General features: G+C 54.0%; 9 protein-coding genes across 9 annotated transcripts; 4 read left to right on the top strand and 5 right to left on the bottom strand.

Moving 5' to 3' along the window:
- Positions 1-245: 245 nt before the first annotated feature.
- On the bottom strand, positions 246-554 carry CPAR01_04441 (uncharacterized protein; the record flags this gene model as incomplete). The annotated part of the gene is made up of 1 exon (XM_060488722.1): positions 246-554. The coding sequence occupies one exon, from the start codon at positions 552-554 to the stop codon at positions 246-248; it is 309 nt and encodes a 102-aa protein (XP_060352928.1).
- A 706-nt stretch (positions 555-1,260) lies between these two features.
- Positions 1,261-3,971, bottom strand: CPAR01_04440 (fungal specific transcription factor; the record flags this gene model as incomplete). Its single annotated transcript, XM_060488721.1, has 6 exons — positions 1,261-1,364; positions 1,485-2,186; positions 2,240-2,349; positions 2,422-3,039; positions 3,106-3,188; positions 3,570-3,971. 6 exons carry the CDS (start codon positions 3,969-3,971, stop codon positions 1,261-1,263), a joined length of 2,019 nt encoding a protein of 672 aa, XP_060352927.1.
- A 1,020-nt stretch (positions 3,972-4,991) lies between these two features.
- CPAR01_04439 (uncharacterized protein) lies at positions 4,992-5,492 on the top strand (the record flags this gene model as incomplete). The annotated part of the gene is made up of 2 exons (XM_060488720.1): positions 4,992-5,200; positions 5,258-5,492. 2 exons carry the CDS (start codon positions 4,992-4,994, stop codon positions 5,490-5,492), a joined length of 444 nt encoding a protein of 147 aa, XP_060352926.1.
- Positions 5,493-5,920: 428 nt separating this feature from the next.
- On the top strand, positions 5,921-6,244 carry CPAR01_04438 (uncharacterized protein; the record flags this gene model as incomplete). The annotated part of the gene is made up of 1 exon (XM_060488719.1): positions 5,921-6,244. One exon carries the CDS (start codon positions 5,921-5,923, stop codon positions 6,242-6,244), a length of 324 nt encoding a protein of 107 aa, XP_060352925.1.
- Positions 6,245-7,388: 1,144 nt separating this feature from the next.
- Positions 7,389-10,606, bottom strand: CPAR01_04437 (uncharacterized protein; the record flags this gene model as incomplete). The annotated part of the gene is made up of 3 exons (XM_060488718.1): positions 7,389-7,532; positions 7,609-10,019; positions 10,105-10,606. Coding segments are annotated over 3 exons (3,057 nt in total), but the record flags the coding sequence as incomplete, so codon positions are not given.
- Positions 10,607-12,333: 1,727 nt separating this feature from the next.
- On the bottom strand, positions 12,334-12,796 carry CPAR01_04436 (uncharacterized protein; the record flags this gene model as incomplete). Its single annotated transcript, XM_060488717.1, has 2 exons — positions 12,334-12,660; positions 12,719-12,796. 2 exons carry the CDS (start codon positions 12,794-12,796, stop codon positions 12,334-12,336), a joined length of 405 nt encoding a protein of 134 aa, XP_060352923.1.
- A 391-nt stretch (positions 12,797-13,187) lies between these two features.
- Positions 13,188-13,777, top strand: CPAR01_04435 (uncharacterized protein; the record flags this gene model as incomplete). The annotated part of the gene is made up of 2 exons (XM_060488716.1): positions 13,188-13,560; positions 13,593-13,777. 2 exons carry the CDS (start codon positions 13,188-13,190, stop codon positions 13,775-13,777), a joined length of 558 nt encoding a protein of 185 aa, XP_060352922.1.
- A 3,996-nt stretch (positions 13,778-17,773) lies between these two features.
- Positions 17,774-18,061, bottom strand: CPAR01_04434 (uncharacterized protein; the record flags this gene model as incomplete). The annotated part of the gene is made up of 1 exon (XM_060488715.1): positions 17,774-18,061. The coding sequence occupies one exon, from the start codon at positions 18,059-18,061 to the stop codon at positions 17,774-17,776; it is 288 nt and encodes a 95-aa protein (XP_060352921.1).
- Positions 18,062-20,074: 2,013 nt separating this feature from the next.
- On the top strand, positions 20,075-21,437 carry CPAR01_04433 (uncharacterized protein; the record flags this gene model as incomplete). Its single annotated transcript, XM_060488714.1, has 3 exons — positions 20,075-20,350; positions 20,419-21,149; positions 21,200-21,437. The coding sequence occupies 3 exons, from the start codon at positions 20,075-20,077 to the stop codon at positions 21,435-21,437; spliced, it is 1,245 nt and encodes a 414-aa protein (XP_060352920.1).
- Between the last annotated feature and the right edge of the window lie 303 nt (positions 21,438-21,740).

The following is a 21,740-nucleotide window of genomic DNA, read 5'->3' as shown; positions in this document are numbered from 1 at the left end:
TGCTGACTACGTAGTACGGATACACTGCAGCTAGACTCCTAGACTATCAGAATGTGCAGAGACTGCTGCAGTGTCCCGTTTGCTGTGAGACTGGCCTCTGCTGTTGGTCCCTGCTGTTCTCACTGTTGTGCAAACCGCAGTGTCGGGTGGATCCTGAACCACGGGCTAAGCACCGGAACGTGGGGGGCGGCGCTAGTCTTCCGAGGCGACGGGGTCTCCACCGTCGAGGCGATGAAATGATGAACTCATGGGAATCCGGCACTGCTGCGCTGCACCTCTGCTGGACGCGCAGTTTTGCTTCCCGACTTCCTGGACGGCCACGCCGCTTCTGGTCCTTTGCCTTGGGGTTGTTTGATTATTTTCGGTCCCTCGGTCCACGATCGGGTGGAACTATTTGCACCCATGCCACCTACGCAGTAGAACGGACGGAAATGGGTGGCCATGCGCATTACAGCCGACCCATTTTGGCATGTCACAGACTGTCCGTCCTCGTTGCCGCCGTGGGCGCGCGGGTCCTGCGCGATTGATAGCCGAATCAATGGCCACGAGGCCATCCACCTTTAAATGACGACGGCGTGGAACATGTGGTACGACAAAGTTCGGGGGCTCAAAGAGACCAGACCAAATGCAGAGAGAAGGGGGAGGAGAAGAACCTGATGAAGAGGAAAGAAGGCTCGTTCGCCTATGATTAAGCAATACACTAAGGTAGTCTCTTTCCAACGTAAACCTACAAGCATGTCCCGTGAGAACGCCCGAATGTGGGAATACCCGTCCGTATCTTGTAATGTTACGAAAGATGGATGAATATGCCGGATACGCCCCCCTTCCTCCGTTCTCCCCGGCCAACCCCCTTCTCGCCCCGCCGTAGACTGCCAAATGGTTGGTTTAACCTACGGATACGCATGCAGGGCCGGTAAGGGAGATGTACGAGACGAACCAACAAACAGAACAAAACAAGCATGGACAAAGACCACGCAACTCCTCGAGGCTGAAGCTTTACACCACTGACCACCCAAGAAACAAAAAGTGTAGTCAACAATCCCACCCATCCACGCGTCAACTACTACGCAACAAGAGTTGCATGTATGTAACATGGCTCTCGGACTCCTTCGCCCCCCCCCCCCCCACCAGGGAAACAAGTGATCTGCGAAACAATCGCAACTCTGCGGTTCTGCCCCCTAGATTGACAGGTAAAACCGTAGAACAGACCCCGCCATAACCTAGAGAGCATGAACAAGCAATCATACCGGCACCGACGTCTTACAAGGGTGGCAGGAGGTCCTTCAACACTTGCACACGAGCCCGCGCTACGTCGGACCCTTGCTCGCCCTCGCCCATCAACACCATGATCTTGATCATTTTTGCTGCATCACGTTGATTAGCACACAGTGGACATGAAGCCAGGGAGTGAGAAAACACAAATCACAGAATGACGGAAACGAAAAAGAGAGAAAAGACAGAATAAGGGGGGTAAAACAACTCACCAATGTCGCTCCTAGCCCTCTGGAACAATGGATCCCGATCCGCCTCTTCTGCCGCGACAGGGTCCTTGCCTATCTCCCGCAGCACGCTCCCGATACACAGCGCCTCGAGGAACGCGCGGTGGTTGAAAACCCACCACACCCTCGCCTCGAGCTCAAAGATGTCAAACAGCAGAAAGAACGACGTAATCGCCTCGTGCGCCGCCTCCAGCGTGCCCCGCGTATTCGAAGGACACTCTGCGCTCTCGGACGCGTACACGAGCATAATGTTGTGGTGATAATTGCTCGTCAAGAACAGCGTCTGCCTCACGACGCGCTTATTCGTCCGCGCGAGGCTCGCGAGGCTCTCGGCGTCCCAGGACCGGAAGACGTCCGGGAAAGAGCGGTAGACGCAGCGGAAGTCGGCGATGAGTTTGGACTTGTGGCGGACGGTGGCGCAGATGGGGAGGTCCAGAGAGCGCGGGGAGCAGATTGTTTCCTGGACGAGGTTGGCGAGGGTCCAGGAGCCGCGGATGTAGGCGATGTCTGTCGGGTCCGAGGAGGCGATGGCGGAGCCGTCGTCGACGAGGTCTTCGACGGAGACGTCGGTGTGGGTTGCGGACGGGGGGAGGGAGAGGAGGACTGTGAGGAAGGTGTCTTGGAGGAGGACGGCTTGCCAGAGTTTGCGGCGTTGTTGCTTTTCGAAGATGGGGGCGTCGGGGGTTACTGTGATGGTGTTAGGTTTTGGTGCTCTTTGGTAGTGATTTGAATGTTCGTACCGATATTGGGGTCACGATGTAGACCCATTGCGTAGGCCTGCCGGATGAGTATGCCGGCAAACGCCCACCCGTCCGAGGCGTGATTGTCGTTGATCAGGAAGTACGTCAGCCTGGTCCAGTCAGTATCAACTTTTCTCAAGATGGCTACACGCAGATTTGACATGAAAAGGGGGCTCACTTACAACACCATGGACTGGATAGAGCGCAACGAAGCAGCACTCAGGTACGAAAACATGCGCAGCGCCTGGTTACTCGCCGACGCGTAAAACTCCGCCGTCTGCTTCGCATCGTTTGGCGAACTCGACGTCACGAACTGCGTGCCCAGCGCGAGCATCACAAAGATGAGCCCCACAAACGCCGCATCGACGCGGTTCTTCTCCTCGGCGCTGAGGCTCCAAAAGTGCTCATAGTCGGCGTAAAAGGTCTGCCGGTGGATCATGGGGTAGACCGGGTCGACGCACTCAAAGTACTGCGCCAGCAGGATGTCGGCCTGGACTTTCTCGGGAAGGACGGAGATGACCTCGGGCAGGCCGCCCTCGCAGGTCCAGTAGTTTGCAAAGGGGTGCTCGGAGCCGATGCCGAAGACGTTGCTGGCCGTGGGTAAGGAGTAAGGTACGTTGGAGAGGAGGCCCGTGGAGGAGGAGAAGGCGACGGAGCCGACGGAGCCGCGGGAGGTGAAGCCGCGGCCTTCGATGAGGCCTCTGTCTGCTACGTTTGGGATGGTGGAGATGTCGCCTGGGCCTTTTGGTTTCGGGGGTTTTGTCATGCGGCGGCCGTTGGCGAGGGATCTTGTCGTTTCTCTGCTCTCTTGTTAGTTGTGTTCCGAAGGTCTCGACAACAGTCGCGAGGGCTGTGAGTGTGCTTACTCGAGGATCGTGGCCACGGCTGCATATTGGCATTCCGTCTGGCGTTTGATACATGCTAGGCAGTTGGGTCGACCTCGGTCACACTGCGTGCGTGTTAGCATGATTTTTGGCTTGACTTGGTGGATATGACAGGCCGGCTGCTTTCACTTTGAGAGCAACAGCACTTAATACGACGTGGTTTACATCGCATGCATGTCATGTGTCAAGCCTGAGAGCATCGAATATCGTATCCCCAACGTCGTGCAAGTAGCATCATGTGCCCAATGATCAAGAAGACCTCTCGATATGACATTGAACTTTAGTCGCATTGTACACTCGAACCAACGACACGATTGAGTGTGGGGGTAATAAGCACGCAATGATAAGAAATCAGATGAGGTGAAAACACGGAACGAGAAGAACAAGGCATGAAGCACAGATAGCAAAAAGGCAGACAGTGAGATACAAAAATGAATGAAACCTACCTTAGTCTTGCGCTCAACGCACTCAAAGCACGACAACGTAGGCTTATTCCGCTTCTGCTTCTTCCTCGCAGGGCCCTTGTCGCCGCCGTCATCGGGGCTAGCCGAGTTGCCGTCGACGCTCTCATCCGGATGTTGGTGATGAGTTTCGTTGCCGTTGCCGTTGCCGTTGCCGTAGCTTTTCGGTGTCGCCGTTTGTTGCCGCGCGACGGGCGTCGAGTACGACGGTCCCGATGCCGCTGATGTCGTCGGTGAGAGTGCGGCAGCTGCTGCTCCTCCGTTTTGTGGATGAGTGAGTGATGGTAGACGCCCATGTTCTGGTACTGGCGATGCGTAGGCTGTTGAGGCCGAGCTCGGCGTGAAGGGTTGCGGCTGGGGATGTGGGAGATGATTTTTGGGCGCCATGGCGGGCGGTGGGAACGTTGCGCGCGTCTCAATTGAACGAATTGAAGGTGTGAATCAACAACGATTGAATTACGTTGTTAGATGAGCGGCCGGTGCCAAGACCGATTTGATGCCGACTGTCAATGGCGCCGCGAAGATGAGTGAACAGGCAGTCGAATCAATTCCCGCTGCTTGTTCCCGCTGGCGGCACGCCCACGGCGATGCTTCACCGAAAGAAGCTCAATTGAGCCGGCGATTGACTGTCCGGGCGGAGCGTCGTAGGAGAGTTTATCGGATAATCAGACACGGTGACCGATTCGAACAATTAGATTGCCCGGACGTCGCAACCGGCCGGGTTGGTTGAGAGCTTTCCAATGCGGTGCCTCCGTTTCCGCCGGGAATAAAGGCCAAGATTTGAAGAAGCGGAGGACAGACGGAGTGGATGAGCAACAACTCGGCGCGGCGGCCGGCGGGCTTTGCGCAAAGTTTCCCGGGAAGAGTATAGTGATTTGATCCGTGTCGGTGTCGGTGTCGCCGGTGCTCAAAAAGGCCGGAGGGATGTGTGTGTTTGCGCGGTGTTGCGCTGGGAATAAACAGGTGATAGAGGCAGTGTGAAATGCGGTGCGGCGGCGGCGGCGTCACACACAACGAAGGGGGGAGATTGCGATGGGAATAAGGAGGGAAACAAAAGGGAAAGGGAGAGAACGTGCGGAACGCGGCGGGAATTGGGAATGGGGGGGGAAACTCTTTGGGACTCTCAGCCTGGCCGGGACTGGGGGACTTGGCCGGGAGCGACACGGCGGAACGTCTCGCTCTCTTTCTCTCTCTCTCTCTCTCCAACAAATGAACAAGGGCACTCGAAGAAAAGAGGGGAAACGCCGTTCACTAGGTATCCGACGACCTAATCCAGGTCATGAGATGGAGCAACCAAAGTTCATATTGGAATCAACAGCTTCATAAACAGCAGGCCTTGTCTTGAACGTCTTGAACCAGTTCCATTACCTGGTACCGGTTCCCAGGTTCCATGATCCAACACGATGGATGACCAATTTACTCACGGAGGGAAATCCGCGATCGATGGGGGCAAAGAACGAATACGCGCAGCATCAACGCGCCCGCCCGCCCCTTGATCATTGCAACGGGCAATACAACCCCCAGCCGTCCCATCTTCCAGGTTACCTTACCTTTTGCCTCTCCATCATCCGCCTACCATCGGATCTGATAAAAACGTTGAGCGGGAAGACACCGAGGTGAGGATCCTTACCCACGGTTCATGGCCATACAGCAAGACCTGTGTACGAATACAGCAAACCCTCCTCTTGGAAGCCCATCCATCCAAGAGGCCAAGCCCCCGAATCCAACTGCCGGCCGGTCAACGGCGCAAGGCTTGCTTCTGTGTTGCCTGCTTTGATCATTGATGGCTGGGGGTTTCTTTCGATCCAGGCAAGCAACTCAACCACTCAATCCATCCTTGGCTCCTCCGCCCACCACCTCATGGGCTCTACCCATGGCATGCTACAGTGGTGGGCAGATCAGCACTAAACCACGCTGGGGGGCAAAAAGGCTTGTCTTGTCTCGGGCCCCAGAAACCCAGGTCAGATTCGCCGGGAAAGCCTCCCCGAGTGCCGCCATTCCACCATTCCATCATGCAGACGGGTGTGATGCCAGTTCCAGGACCTGGATCATACGAACCCTTGACATTTCTGAAATATCCTGTATATCCGTAGATACGTTGGGTTGCCAACAGGCTCAAGAGCCTCGCCCCTGAAGAACTTGAGCTCTCTTGATTTGCTTCGTGAGAGGGTCAGAGAAAGAGAGAGCTGGTCAGACGCAGGCACTGCGTATACTAGGTGCAGACGCCATTCGCAGCACGGAACAAGCTCTACATTCTCAAAAGAACGGGTAGCTCTGCATAGTATCCTGCTAGAACACCACGATGTCTTATCCAATGCGCAGATATCATTGACTGAATGGATCAAGGTGAACGAGAACGAAATGCAGCATCCAATAGATCCATTCTCATACGTCCTCTCTCTCGCAACTGCACAGATACGGTGCGGTGCTTCTTTTGCCTGCCGCGAACTCCCCTACCCCAGTGGAGTTTTCCTCTCCCCATCTGCGCGTTCGCACTTCTACCCGAACATCGACGTCACCAATACAACCAGAAAGCGCCCCCAACTGTCAACCAGAAACCCTTTTCAACAATGACCTCGTCTCGAGGGCCAAAGCTTCAATATGAGCCACTTACTCGCAGCCTTCTGCTTCCCAGGCTGTTTGTCTCACAACAGCTCTGACTAGCAAAAGACCACGCTGAGGCTTCAGACGACATCCACCTCGGCTCCCTTGCGAATCGCGCCTTGACCCCAGGGGACCGCCGATGTCGCCTGCCGGCTTTTCGGGTACGCGACCCCTGCGAGCTAGAAAGCCCACACAAAAGCGGCCGCCCGGCTGTGCGCCCGCCCTCTGGGACCACGAGCTTTATTAACAGACGAATAGCAGGGACTGACATCCAATCACAAGCCGCGTCGATGGTTTAGTGGTAAAATTCTCCGTTGCCATCCAGCAGCGTCGGGGAGCCGGGGGTTCGATTCCCCCTCGACGCATCTCTTTTGCGATTTAAACCATTTTGGTACTGTAGGGATACCATATTTTCTCTTTTGCCTCTCTTCGTATATCTTCTGCATCTGTAGTTTTGTATTGAGTGAATGGTGGGCGTATCGTCACCTTGAGTGCATGTTGAATCCCGGGTGGCCGAGTGCTGAATCCTCATTTACTCCTGCCCTTTATATACATGGTTTATTGGTAGAGACGCCAATTTTGTTAATTAATGTCAGCTGCTTCTGGTCATGAAAATATTCAATACTACCCAATTACTAACGTTGACTCGGATTCATATGTTTTGTTGGTTGTGCTCAAGACAACGACATGCAACTGAGAGTCACAACAGCGGCAGGCATCATCCAAGAAACAGCAGTTTTCTTTCTACTCAACTCTCCTTCATCAAGTCTCTATCCGCTACCCAGGCCTAGGAGAAGCCTCGAGCGAGGCCTGTCTGGTACATTGCTTATCCTCAACCCGCTGTCCATCCACCAAAACACCATAATACCAACACAGCAAAACCCAGCAATCAGCTGGAGGCATAGAACAACTGAAGCCGCAGCACACCTTTTCAGAACAAAACTCGCAATAAATGGGGGAGTTCCTTTCGCTTATCCGTGACTGTCCCCTTACTCCAGCCCCTGTAAGAAAAATGAAATCCCTTTTCCACTAGGTAACCGGTAACCCTGTTCCAGCACTCCATCCATCCGTCTCTCGTCCTCCATTATTTTTAACATCCCAAAGGCCGTATTCTCATCTACCATGAACCCTTCCACGATATTCCCAAACTCCCCAAATGCCATATGTGCTGTGCCGCGCTGGCCAAGGTCTAACCAAAAATCAGAGCGCAAGTCCTGTACCATCGCCGGTCCACCGGTACAGAGCAAGAAGTTCCCGTCGACGCTGGTGCTGCTCATGGAGATCCTCCGGCACCCGACCCCTGACCTGCGCCAAAGCACTTCGCATAACCTTGCTAAAGTTGCGCTACAAAGGGAGAATAGTTAGCACCCAAGTCTCTCGAGCACGGAGAAGACATGGGGGAAAAGAGAAAGAAGCTCACCTGATACTCTGTATTCAACGTCACAACGCAGGCCTCGTGCGCGCGCACAATCGTCTCGCACGCCTTGACGACACTAGGCGACGCCTCAAGCTGCAACTTATCCGCGATAAGGAGCAGCAAAAACGACCCCTGGAGCAAGTAGATACCGAAGAAGAACGGCATGAACTCCAAGCCCGGGTCGAACTCGAGAATGTGGCTGATAGCTTCGGCCGCCGAGACAGCGTGGCCAGTCGCCGTGATGAACCCTTGCGACGAGATCCAGAGGTCGTTGTCATCGATAAGGTTGATGGGGTCCCATTTGCCCGCGAGCAGAATGTGCAGCACGTGCATCACGTGCGTACCGTACGCCATAACGATCTTGGTCTGGATGTCGCTCTCCGTCATGCGGTTGAGCGATGAAGACGCGGTTGTGTGGACGGAGTGGACAGAGGGCGTGCCAATGTCAGCAATCGGACCGTGGTCTACGCTACCACCGTCAGGATTAACTACTACGTCGCCGTTATCATCGAGGTTAATGTTGTTGACCCGCGTGAGATGAAGCTGCTCGAACCGTCCGAGGCTCTTTTCATAAGCCTCGAGATGGCGCGTGATCTCGCTGGCTTGATCGTCCCACTCGCGAGCCGAGCGGAATCCCACACCGAACCGCGGATGGTTTCTGGCGTGGTGGAGGTCTACGATCTCACCCAGGATCGTCATGAGCGGGAGGAAGTAACCGAATATGCTGTGTCCCGTACACTCAAAGTGCGGACCGCGCACACGGCCGCTCGATACGCCGCCGGCACCGGTTGAGGCGTCTCCGCCCAGGCTAGGGTCTGTCGTGACGTGCGCGGGTCTGAACTCGCCATTCTGCCACGCCGTGTCGTCCATCGGCTGCAGCAGACCGGCGCACTCGAGGTCGAGGAGGAATAGCGGCCTGTTATAGCACAGGGCTAGATGGCGGTCGACGATGTACGTGAGCCACCATATCCTTCGGCGCTCCTCGCGCTCCTCCTCCGTGATGACGCCCGGGTGCCCGCTGCCTGCCAAGTCATCTTCAGCCTCGCCGTCTGCGCCATCACCATCGTGCCCGTTGCTCTGGTTCATGGAGAGAGGGGTTGGCGGCAGTTCACGGCCGAGCTTCAGCTCCCTGGCCAAAGACCAGGCCGCGTTCCACCACCGCAGGCTCGCGCCCTTGTACTCGCTCGCGGAGACTACTGTCGCGAGGTGAATGTAGGTAATGACGTCGTCGAGGGTGCCGGCGGCTCCGAATGGACCAGATTCACCCGTCAACGCGTCCATGCTGATTGACCCAGGAAGCGCAACGCCGAGCCCGCCAAGTGCTACGCCATCGATGGCGGGGCTGGTCACCGGTGATGTGTCCCCAGAAGGTGTATGAATGAGCGGCTTGAGAAGGCTGACGGTCAGCTCCAGCAGCCTCTGGCAGATCTTGCCCCGTGCTGAGGGGACGCTGGTCAGGAAGGGTGCATCGCTCGTCTGGGCTGCCACCCAGAGTATGCTGGCTAGCAGAGCCGGCTGGCATCGTCTCGGTTTGCTGGGGTGGAGGAAAGACCTCTTACGGAAGACGAAGCCCAGGACGTAAGGTGACATTGGGTGCATCTGTGCCGAGGACGAGGATGCGAAGTAGAGGTCGATCAGGTCGCATGCCAGAGCCGCCGGGATGAGGTTTCCAAGATGGGGCATCAGAGGATGCAGGACCGGGTATCGTAGTTGCTGTTGACCGGGGTGGCCGTAGCTGGTCGGAGGCATATGAGACTGGTATTGCGCCGCCGGCGGAGAGGACATGGACATCCACCCGGGAGACGTCGGCTCACCACCGAGGGGGTATGCGCTGATCGGGCTGGCTGCGATCCGGAATGACGCGCCGTTGGTATATGCTGTTGGGCTCTGGGTCTGCATGGGATACGGTATGTCGGGATATGCTGATATGCCACCCTGATTTGGACCGTACGCTGCGTGGGCCGGTCCCGGCATTATGTGTGCGCCCAGGCCTTGCCTGTCGTATCCTCCGTGGACGCCCCCGTAGCCGTTGAGATCCATGGTTGTTGGGCTTTCGAGTTGATCTCTGTCCATCCCGTGATGAGCTGCCAGGTGGGCTTGGTGGCTCACCATATCTCCCATGCTATCGAGTGAGCCGGTCCTTTGGCTTTGATGCATGGCTTCCTCGCTGAGCTCGTCGATGGCCTTGCCGATGTGGCCGTGTTGAGAAGTCGTCGTGCCTAGTGATGGTGCTGCCTTGGCGTTATTGGACTCGGATTGCTCCGAAGGCTGCCCATTGTCGTCGGAAGGCGATTTCGAGCCCTGATCTGCGCCCGTTGTCCCTGCTTGCGCGGCGGCTTGCGCGGCAAGGTCTTTTCGTGATGCCTTGCCTCTCTTCTTCCTCTCGCGGATGTACTCGCAGCCCAATCCGAATTCTGAAAACATGTCAGTCAGTCTGGTCCAGTCCAGCTCAGCTCCCCCACGCCACGCCGATCATCTGTTCAACTAATTCTTTCTTACCTACACAGTGGGCACAGGGATGTTGCCCATCGCACTTTGTACGCAGCTGGTTGCACTGATCACAGGCTCGACTGATTCTCCTACGAACGGGGCCGGATGTGCTAGAAGAACGACCCGCGGGTCCGCCGCCGTATGGGTGTTGACGGTGTTTTGTTGACTGAGGGCCTGCTCGCGCGAGGTGTGGGCTGTGGACTCCCCCAACCTGCTGTTGAATCTGTTGCAGCGCATAGTGCGAGCTCGGCGCGAGGGGGTCGACACCATTCGTATGGGCATGGCCGTTGGGAACATGGTGGGCGTTGGAGAAGAGGGTGCTGGACTGCATGCCATGGTATGGCGAAAAGCGGTGGAGCGGGTTGGACAGCATCCTGTCTTCTTCGTGCTGGGACCAAGCCCGCTGTTGGCGATGTAGTGGCTGAATGGTGAAAGTGCTACTCGAACAACGAGCAACTATCTGCCTTCTCTCATGCAGATAGGGACGTGAATAAGACTGCGAGATGGGCGACTGGAAGGATTCGAAGTGGTTAGACGAGTTATGTCAACCAGCTTTGGCGATGTTGCTCCCTTAGACTGGGGCAAGCGATAGATAATATGCGAGCCTTCAATAACACAAGGTGACTTCTGGTTCGGTCAGCACTGCTGTAGGCCGTTTAGGATAGTTGGGGGCGCAAAAGGGGGCGGGACGGAGAAGAAGGATGGGCATGGGGTATAGTAATATGAGCTAAACTGAGAACAAGTGGTGGGCGTGAGATCTGCAACGTCGTTGGAGAACGGCGCAGCATAGAGCAACGACAATCATGGCGGGGTTGATGTACAGACGGCTTGGGTGACAGGGTAAGGAAGACGGGACAAGCGACAGGGTGCTTGAAGGAGTGCGGCGCAGAAGATGATTGAGCGAAAGAGAGATTTCTGTGAAAGTGGAATATTGGAACCGAGACCCAAGTTAACTCACCCCTTGGAGATCAGCCCGTGAAGTTTATGAATGTCGGTCGTTGCCGTAATTGGGGGAGTTCCAAATAGTTGAGTCGTTTGGTTGCGTTCCGTGTCTCGCGTGTTGTGCTGCGGCGGGAAGGGTATCTTGAACAATTGGTTGGTAAATCCAAGTGCGAGGTTGTAATATCAAGGCAATTCGGAAGCTTGAAAACAGTGGTTATTCCGAATCTGTATCGCCGGGGTTGTATGCGACGTTGATGTTCGTTTCGGTGGTCTGGCTCGGAGCTCTCCTCCCTTCAAGTTCTCGATGTCCACTGCGGCTCTCTTCGACGGATGGCCTGCGCTCGAAGCTTGCCACGTATGTAGAGATGGTTCAATAGAACGTGAATGCTGTTCAAGCCGTTGAGTTACTGCTCAGTTTAGCTGGTCCGCTTGCTGTATGATAACGTGGACCATCGCATTTACATTGGTAGAATACCGTAAACGGCGGGATAAAAGGGCGAAAGGTGTGGAGGAGGGCGGCGGCCGCAGAAGCAGCGAGCGGATGGATGTATGTACGGGGCACGCGCGAATGATTCGAGAAGAAAATTAAAATTGAGAATAGGATGCTCAGCGGCAGCGCATGCGCATGTACAGAGAGACGTACAGACGTACCAACGGCGCGTCAGGTAAGGTTCTCGAAGGGGGGGAAGAAGCGAAATGGTGACTTTGTGGTTCCTCGGGCTTAGCTATATTATATGGGACGCTTGTACATAATAGCATGCGAGGACGGGGCAGGGTTGCAATGAGGGGAACAGGGGTGATGGCTCGACGATGGGCGACAGTAAGGTGAGGAGCAACGAACGGCATCGAGAGGAAAACTGGCGACGGGCGGCCATTTACGGGTGTGAATGTGGAGAATCAACGAGCATCTTTGGGCGAGGAACAGGGCCACATGCCCCAAAAGATGCTGCGCCGGTCTAGAACGACGGGCTCATCCCATCCATGGTCCATCCTCCTTCTCCCTATGATGGATCATCTCGTCCTGGTTGGAGCGACGGGGTTGTATGAGAGAGAGTGTGTGGCTCAGCATTGGGTTCGGTTGGTTGATCAACAATAGCAGAACAAGGTGAAGCTTAGAGCCAGCCCGGTGAGGGTGATGAACGCGTTTCCGGTCCATTCCTCTGGAAGGATCAAGGCATGACATGGCGGTGACAAGACGGCATGGACTGTCATCAAACCTTTTCCTCCCCACCGGGACAGGATCCCCACTGCTTCCATGGTCTTGCTCGGCTTTGTTTTTGGCCTGCCTCGGGACAATTACCTAGTCACAACATGGCAGTCACTGTTGCTTGGGTTAGGACGTCGGCCGAAGATAGCGTGGTGTGGCAGCTGTACTCCGTACGAAGTAGCGAAGAGGGCGGGGGTGTTGGCGCGGCACATTTTGGGCCCTGGGGGTAAACGAGGAGGTGGGAGAAGAAGATGGGGAATCGTCTCTTGGAAGCTTGAGTCTCTCTCGCTTTCTCCAGTCTTCAGGCTCGTCTCCAGACCTCCACCGGCGCGGCCCCAAAGTGGGTTGGGAGCAACAAGCTTGGTACGCTGGACTGTGCCATCCCGGCCAATAATGCCATTCGGCTTGGCGGAAGGCTATCTTTGCTTGTTCAAGTTCTCGTTCGGTCTGAGTGCAGCCGAGTAGCAGACGCACCGCCGTTGTTGGAACCAGTCTCGTTGGTCCGGTATAGCGACGAACACGCAGCCTCTCCCTCTGGCGTGCCTTGTACATAGGGCTTTGGCTTGCCCGCCCCCGCCGGTCTTAGCGGTTTGCTCTCTCATCCCTATGTATAGCGAAGTGCCGATATAGGTACAGAATTGTGTGGCGTTGTTCGCTGCTACGACGAAAACGGCAGACGTGAAGAAGGTCCGGCCATTTCGGAGCTACTCGTCGGTCGTCTAGCTTTGAGGCGCTATATGTGCCTTTCGTTATGCTTTCTATAGACGGGGTGACGGAGTCAAGCTTCCTTTCCAACATCTGAACCAACCGTAAATGGGCTTTTGCTACTTTTTGCTGGTCGTATCCTCCCAGATGGCGTCACTACAAAGTGCCCAGCTACGAGCCGCAAGTCATACAGTGGACATGCACTTGTGTGGTGGAAGGGTCAACCGATGGCATTATCATGCTCACCCTCCTGATCCAAGCTTGCGATGGGATCAAGACGAAATCCTTCGCTCGAAAGAGCGCGCGCAAGCCAAGGGGACGACGTCCCTGTCGAAAGCCCCGGATTCTCGTTGGATACTTTGATGGAAATTGCCCAAACGGGAGCCAAGGACATGGGGGAATGACCCTTTTGGTTGGCGTCTACTCCGTAGAGAGAATCTTTTGCCGTCATGACAATAGCGCATGGAATGGAGCCAAAACTAGGCGGAAGCGGACCTCTGGAAGGGTGGCGTTTACGGGTGGTTCTGCAGACTCTCGCCGTTTCTTCTGTCCGGCACGACATCGCTATCCGTCATCTGTCGAGCCGCGCCACATATGCAACCTCTACTGCGTTCACTGGAGATGAGTTGTCTCGTTTCCCCGGTCTGCACTCTCCAGGTTTCTGACGCAGGTTCTCGGTGCTGGTGGGTTGTGCTGGAGCTGTCGGTACATGGCAGTACAAACCCCCGTTCAGACGAAAGACGCATAGCAGGGGTCTGTGCGGTAGAAGAAGAGTTGACCCGACGAAGAGGTGTGCAAGGGACATGGGAGGAGGAGAGGATTGGATGAAGAGTACTCTGTAGAGATGGAGGAGTAGAGATGGAGGTTAGTATGAGGAGAGGATACTTGGGTGACACCGAGTCAATTTGAGTGCTGCTAGTCACGCGGAGGGCCCACTCCGAGGGCCCGTCCAGTGTCTTCTTTGCTGCATTCAAGGTCAAGTTGTCGCTGCTAAACATGCCACTTTGTATCTGTAGTCTTCAGGATGATCCTCCAACACTCTTCAGATGAAGTTTTCTCTTTACATCATCTAGAAACTCAAAGGCTTTGTCAAGCTTCATTAAAGACAGAGATTGCCTTCTACCCCTAGATGCTCATGCTCTTCGACGGCGTGTGTGTGTTAAGAACAACATGTAGCAGTCGCTCCCCTGACAGCATCTTTGGGCAAACTCTCTTGTTAGCCCCCTCCCAAATTCCATCAAGCCTTCCTTCGAAGAAGCTTCTTCGAACACTAGACACGCGTCAACAAACTCTGGGGATTGGAAAGGAAGGTGCATCCCTCCGCTAGCTAGCATGTCCCCTTCAAGGTAAACTAGGACCATCTATACCGCGAACACTGCCACAGCCACAACATACCCTTAACAACCCCATCCCTCCGGCAAGATCGTCAAAATCAACGCCACAGTGATCACCAACCTGTTGGTGGTTGTGGTCTCTTTGCATCAAGTCGATTGGCTTGCCTTGTTCGACCGTGGTGAGACACCGTTAATCCGTACGCTCTGGTTTTCTACGCAAGTGCGAAACTCACCACTGAATGTCAGAGCCTTCCTGGTCCAAGGCTGGCGATGACAATGACCCATTTCCTCCATAAGCACAATATCGAGGAAAGTCCCGAACGAAGACGCTTGCAAACCTTCAGCTCCGGTCCCGCAGGTCGAGTGCCGGTAAATCCAAGGGCATCCCTACCAGCTCCTCCGGACCCAACGACAACGGCAGCCCCATCGCCGGGTTGCCAGAGTCAGCACCCTGTTGTCCGGTGATGGTGTTGACTTAATTTCAGCTAAGGCAGCTGTAAGGGGCATGCTGCGGCCTGCTTCAAGGGCTGCGCAGTCGTGCCCAACCCCAAGAAAGGGTTTTAGGTTTTCCCAAATCAATTTCTACCCGTGGCGACGTCGACAGCGACTTGTCAGTCACAGCTGAGTAATGGGCAGAAGTCTTGCTTGTTCTCAGTGGATCAAGTCAATAGCAACAAGTCTTCTGTGTCATGCACAAGCTGGACCAGCATTAGACTCATCGAAAACGGGCTCCCGCATACCGTCGAGGTACCCAAAGGAACATCCAGCTTGGCTCTTCGTCATCCATCTCAACTGGCTCGCGTCCGCTTCAGATGCCTTCTGCAGGCTGCCACACCAATCTCACCTCCTGTACAGAATAGATGCCCAGTGACACCCTCGCGCTTGAGATGAGCATGGAGAAACGGTCAATCTGATCCGGTCCACTAAAACGCCTCCCACCGCTTCTCCGCACATGCGGAGCAAAGGATGTTTCTTTCTCCTCACCTCCCACACCCCGTTGCAGTCATCCCGCCTCCTCCCCACACCACGCACACCACCTCTTGGGCTGTTACCACCACCACAACCAAAGATTCCATTCGGTCCTGCCCGTGGGATACGCCGGGTGCGGGACGGTGCCGAATCTCTCGCAAGACTGGTCTTCAAGGTGCCATCTTCACTGTATCTCATTCTCGAGCTTCCTCGGCCCTTTGAATGAGGCACACCTGCTCGTCTTGCCGACCCGAGTGCCTCGGGTTTCAAGTGCCTCGGAGCAGGTTGAGTGAGCGTCACTTTCGCAACCTCTTCCTCAAGTGTGTTGGCCTTTGCTGGCTATTGGATCTAGAAGGCCCGAGGTGAGCATCAGCTACGAGCCCTGAGACCAGGTATGGGCATCCTCCTGGACTGGCACGAGTTGAAGAACTGTAGAAATTGGAGGAGCTAGCTGACGGCGACAGTGAGAGTGCGTGTGGGGCCTTTGGAGAACTTTTGATGGAGGGTCGGCCCTTGGTCCACCACCACCAGCCATGAACCCAGCACCTATGATGACGGCCCTCTCTCACAGCCTCTCAAAGCTGGGGGACCTCCTTTCATCAAGCCGGTCTTGGAGTGACTACTACTCAAGTCACCGACAGACGAAAACCCTCTCCATCCTGGTCGATGTGGTCGAAATCTCGGTCGCGCACAAAGTTGGGTGGCGGGATGCCATCCTGTGCCGTGTGTGTCTGGCTAACACCTCGCTACCAAATTTCGCATTCGAGTTTTGCAAAGCTGCCTGGGCAATCCATGACTGAGAGAGCAAGTGACCACAACCACCTGCGTAATCATTTCAAGGTTTACCATTTTCTCCTCAAGAAACATCACCTTCAGTGTATGGCATATCGTATTCTAGATGACTCCCCAAACGAACATGCTCATTGATGTTAAGCTCCCCTTTCCCTCGGAAAACAACTAGCAACGGAGGAAATCCGACTCTCTAACGATGACGGATGAACGAGAATCCGGCCAGAAGAGTATGGCGCCACCAAATTAGGTTGCTCAAGTGTGCCACGAGGTATTTAGCCTGAATACGGCACGGCGGTCGCGCGTGGCGCCATACCATAACGGTCGTCGGTCCGAAATTCCCCAAGATGCGAAAAGATCGGACGCTTCCCTTGTAACCTCTCATTCGTGGCTTTTAGATAGAGCCCCTTCTTTTCCTCCGCGAACCAATCGAGGCCCCCTGTTCTACCCCGAATCATCCACACTGCTCATATTATTCCAAACCCCAACATCACCAACCGCTCTTCAGATGTTCATGCTGTACGGAGTACATTGCTTGCCAACGGCAATGGCTTCGTTCTTTACTCTCAAAGTCTAGAGGCAGGTTTCTGTCGGCTCTGCGGCCTGCGTCAACATTGCGGTTTAGTAAGTGCTGCATGTCTTGGTCAGTAAGTACCTTGTTTACTCCGTGTCTCGGGACCTTAAATTCGGTTACCTTAGTACGACTCCTCTCAAGTATTCACGGCAGGTATGCTCTGGAACCCTGGTCTTGTCTCATTCCGTCCCCGACTGTATCGTACCTTTCGGATGACGGTGTCATCGTCTCCTTAGCTCATTTCCGTCAGCTAAACGAGGCTTCTTCCGTTCGCCCTTCACAACCACGTGGCAACGACACATGCCGTCTAGGCTTTCCAGTCATCTGGGGACATCGGCCGGTGAGCTAGTGTACCGGCAGATCGCCCTCATACCGGGCACTCTGCCTCGTCAGTAACTAGTCTTATGCTTACACCTTTGCCATCGCCGAAACTGAAGAACTCAAGCCCCGCATAGAGCTTCAAATACTATCTACCCATTTGAGACACGAGCTCAGTTTGCGGTTTCCAATCTGGTACGCGGCGGAGGCAAGTGCCCTGTCATCCGCTGGTATTCAAATCTCGTGCCGTCTTGGCTTAGCTAGGCTACCAAGAAATCCTCTCGACCAACAAATCAACATCAAGGGATCTGACTTCCATTGGCCACTGCTACTGTGATCGGTCTAAGCCAGAACGCCGCAACCCCACACATGTTGTTACGCTGCTCTGGGGGTAAAGTCAAGTGACGGCGAGTTGCCAACAGGATCTCGCGTAGCCCTGCCCTCAGGTCGCCACATACTCTGCAACTTGATGGAAGGCTGAGGACTATTCCACTCGAAGCAAGTTGCTTCACGGGCCCACCTACATTCTCAAAATCCTCGTATCCATGCCTGTATGATCCAATATTCGTTGAGGCCTTCGGCAGCTGGACCGCCCTTCCATCCAACGAGGATTACGTTCTAGATTCTCTCTCTGGAGACCCCTTCCCATCGTGTTAGGGCCGGACTGTCTAGTGACTTACACATTTCCTCCCATTTCTCCCAGATGTTCATCGACCGAGGAACCAATAAGGCTCCGATCTCGCTTGCTGGATCAAAGTTCCAGGGAGAGACAAGCGATCTGGGCCGCAGGTCCACTCCCGGCTTCTCGGGACCGGCATCATTCTCGGCCTCCTTAGTGGACTATCGGGGAGTTTCCCCGGCCCTTGCTGCATGTCGCATGAGACCACAGGCGTGAAAGTAGACTTTCGGGACGAAAGTTCCTTCCGTGACCCGTAACTCCAGTCTGCGCTGATCTTGAGGTTCCTTCACACCCGTGGGCCCAGCTTCAATCCAGGCCGTGGCAGGGATAGCGTTTCTTGACGAGAGATGGGGAAGCCGGTCCAAGAGATGGTACACCCATCCAAAACGAAGAAACACCATGATTTGACGGGCCGCCCACGAGCCGCTCAGTAAAGGAGGAAGCGGCATGCGACGGTGCCTGGTCAATGTGGGCAATGATGTGCTACTCTCGGGCGTCTAGGCCCGATCACACCTAATTGTTGCAACCTCAAGATAACCTGATTGGACCTGTCTAGATGATCATCCGATCAAGGAGCATTCACTGAAACCGTGTCGTTATCTACTAAGCCAACCGTCCCACGCCTAGTATTTAGTAGAAAATGAATCTATTGCGTTGCCACCACACGGCTTATCCGGGCCTGCTAACAGGACCCCTCATCAGGGGTTCTTCCTGCCAGACATAGTGAAGGAAGTCTCCAGATGACCATGAGCCAGGCCCAAGCAAGCTTCCGGCATTTGAACCTCATGACCTGACACCTGCACTCAAAATCCGGGGTCGGGGGAAAGGGGAAATTTCACTGCATGCAGTGAGTGGAATGCTGCCTTTCTCCCCACCCACGTGCCGGCTAAAGTCGAATGTTGAGGCAACTCGGAGCTGAACTGATGCAGTCTACTCTATTTAGACAACGAGGAACTTTCGAAACGTCATTAGCGGGGAAGGTTTCCTCGCAAATGTTGTGGCGGCGTCTGTACTTATGCTTCATCTCAAAGCTACAACTAGGTGTCATAAGGGTTAAGCCGATAGTCGAGAATGAGAGAGGCGTTCTAGCTGAGAATCGTTCTAGCTTTGATGCCATTGTCTATCCTCTCAAAGTTGCTGGTGTTAACATTCTCCAGGGCACCGGACATGGTCTTTGCTAGACTTGGCTCAGATCTTGAGCATCCCAGCTTCGTGTTGCCGGCCATCGAAATGGATCAAATCGTCACGCAGCTGTTCTATCTCGCAACGCCGACCAACCCTGCGAGCTTCTAGGAACGATTCCTTCCGTAGACCTTTGATAGAGCAATAGATACTAGCACGCATTGAAAGCTGCCACGAACAAACTGAGATTCTCAAGATGTATGAGGATACACCCTGCCTTCTCGAATAAGCTTAGGCTATCAGCCTCGTTTGGTATCCCATGGTAGTCTCAAACTTGGATTCGGTTGATGGCGATGTTACACCCCGCATTCTTAACTCTACTACGGAGCCATGGCTCATCCATTGGAAATGGACTCAGTGGAATCACTTTAGCGTAAATAGAATAGTCGGAAGGAAGGAGATCCCTCTTGATCTTCCCCGTTAGGAAGCAATGATGATTGACTCTCGTGTGCTGAAGTCGGTCAATAAGAACTTGATCCTCGAAACATCTAATGGCAGGCTTTCTACTGCTTCTAGAGTCGAGCACAATCCATAGTTGGGTACTTGATTAGGAGGTAATAGGACTTTCTAGACATTGCCTTCAAAGGGATTCAAGGAGGTATGGAGCGAGCAACAAATACGAGATAAAAGCAGTAGAAGGTTGTTAAATGGAATAAGAGTCAATGCGAAAGAGAAATGAAAAGCGTCTTGGTCAGACTCAAAGGACATATTTAAAATAACCTTATGTTCATGTCACAGATGTCGAGTGGTCCCGGAACGGGTTCACCAATAAGGAGTCGGGAATTGGATTTTATCGGTCGCTTATTTCGTAAGCGACGTGTCGTCCTAAAAACAAGACCTTCGCATTTGCCCCATGAGCCAGCTAGCTATCTGACGCTGGAAGGATCTTGGATGTGAAAAACACGAACGACCATATGGAGAATGAATGGCGAGCGGAATACATATCGCGATCTCTGCAGAAAGACCAGAGGCCTATCGGACGCTATCGTCCTCATTCTTATCAGTGGTGTGCAGCTGCAATGCTCGTCGTGTCAGCCATGGGTCGCTCTGAGGAATATAAATTCCGCTACATCGTGTCTCTGGCAAATTGGACCAAAGCGTGGTCCAGGTGGGTGAACATCAAATGAGGGGATCAACCTATCTTTTCCTATCTTTGGGAACTACGATCTGGTTTGACCTCTTATCATAAATCAAAACTTAAATTTTTTTTCGGTAAACCTGCTATTTTCATTCTTGACACGTATTGGACCAGGTTTCGTTTTTAGTGATTGCTTGAAAAAATGGTGATCAATTCTCACGGAGAAAAACTCAGATTTACGGACGAGGTATTGTCCGACAGTAGCCTGCCACCTTTACAGATCGAGCTGCTAGATGTTTCTTCATCGTCATCGGCTCCTCACACCTTAGGTGACTTCACTTTACCAGCCTTCCAGACAGCAATTGTGACACCAAAATTGGGCCCAAAGCTCAACCAAGAGGTTCAGCTAATTCCCGTGCAACATCCAAGGCCTGGTGAAGTTGTTGTGAAGATAGCTTACACAGGAATTTGCGGTAGCGTAAGTGCCCCCCTCAACCATTTTTATGATGGCTCTGAACAAATTTTATTCACAACCTTTACTTACAGGATGTTGTCTTCTCTCTCGGCCCTGAGGACGGCCTCCGTGGACCAAACCACATCGCAGGCCACGAAGGCATCGGGCATATCGTCATGAGCCACGACAAATCGCTCCTCGGCAAACCAGTTGCGGCAAGATATCTAGCATCTTACTGCCGAAGTTGCCATTACTGTATTCGCGGCGTTCCAGAATCCTGTCATAAGCAGATGACATTTCCTCGCCACCACAATGGCACATTCCAGCAGTACATGACCGCACCTTATACCTCACTTATGCCTCTGCCAGATTTTATCTTTGATGAAACGGCGGGTGTGAGTTTTGGTCTGTATACTACGGCGCTGTGCTCTGGTGCCGCGGCACTCAAAGCCTTGAAAGCGGCGACTCCTGCCCCCGGGGACGTGATCGTTGTTAGCGGGGTGTGCGGCGGGATAGGACATCTGGCCGGCATAATGGCTCGCAACGTGTTTGGGGCAGAGGTTATTGGCATCGATTTGCCGTGGAAGGTTGAAGCATTGGGCTCAAGGGCTGCTGACGTCTTTGACGAATTCATCGCTGCGCCTTTCAATGCGACGGAGAGGATTGAGGTTATGGAGAGGATAGCAGACGCCTGTGCTCGATTGCGCCGTGTAGGAGAGGCTCGCCGCGGCGCAGACTCTGTTCTTGTCACATCAGGTGACGAAAGTGCTTTTGAAGGGCTGATTGACTACGTTTGCGACGGCGGCTCGGTGATTTGCGTAGGGTGAGTTTACTTCCGGGCTATTTGTGACCGACGTTGCTGACATCTTTCAGTGTGACGAAATCACGGGGCAACTTGACAATTCCCTTGGCCTTGATGGTTGAGCGCTCCATCAAGCTTCAAGGTCTGTTGATGGGTGGATGGGATGAGAGTTATAAGGTCATGGAGTATATCAGGGATGGTAAAGTGAAGCCTATAGTTACGGAAGTCTGTCTTGAGGATACACCATCCCGAATGGCAGCTTTCGCGAATCATTTAAACACGGGAAAAGTGGTTGTTAGGGTGGACTAGGACAAGCGCTAACTTGAATTTGAAAGTGTCTGCCACGAAACTCGCGTTATCGAATCGAGACCCTCGTCAGTAATTGCAAGTCGTGGTCAAAGTTCCTGCCTTGTGAGGAAATCTATGAGTCGATTACTCGTCAACAATGAGGTGAGCCTGACACCCCGAGTAGGCCTTGCCGAAAGTCGCCTACCACGCCATTCTTCACGCTGAGTGTGATACCGAGACCCGAAGGCTTCAATTGGTATGCCGGGATCGCCTATACCATTGCCATTTATATTCCGACCATGACGATATTGAGAAACTGACGCT

Source organism: Colletotrichum paranaense, assembly GCF_030867605.1.
Source record: "Colletotrichum paranaense strain IMI 384185 chromosome Unknown Scaffold_3.1, whole genome shotgun sequence".
Lineage (NCBI taxonomy): Eukaryota > Fungi > Ascomycota > Sordariomycetes > Glomerellales > Glomerellaceae > Colletotrichum > Colletotrichum paranaense.
Note: the sequence above shows the minus strand (reverse complement) of the source record. Positions and strands in the feature narration are given on the sequence as shown.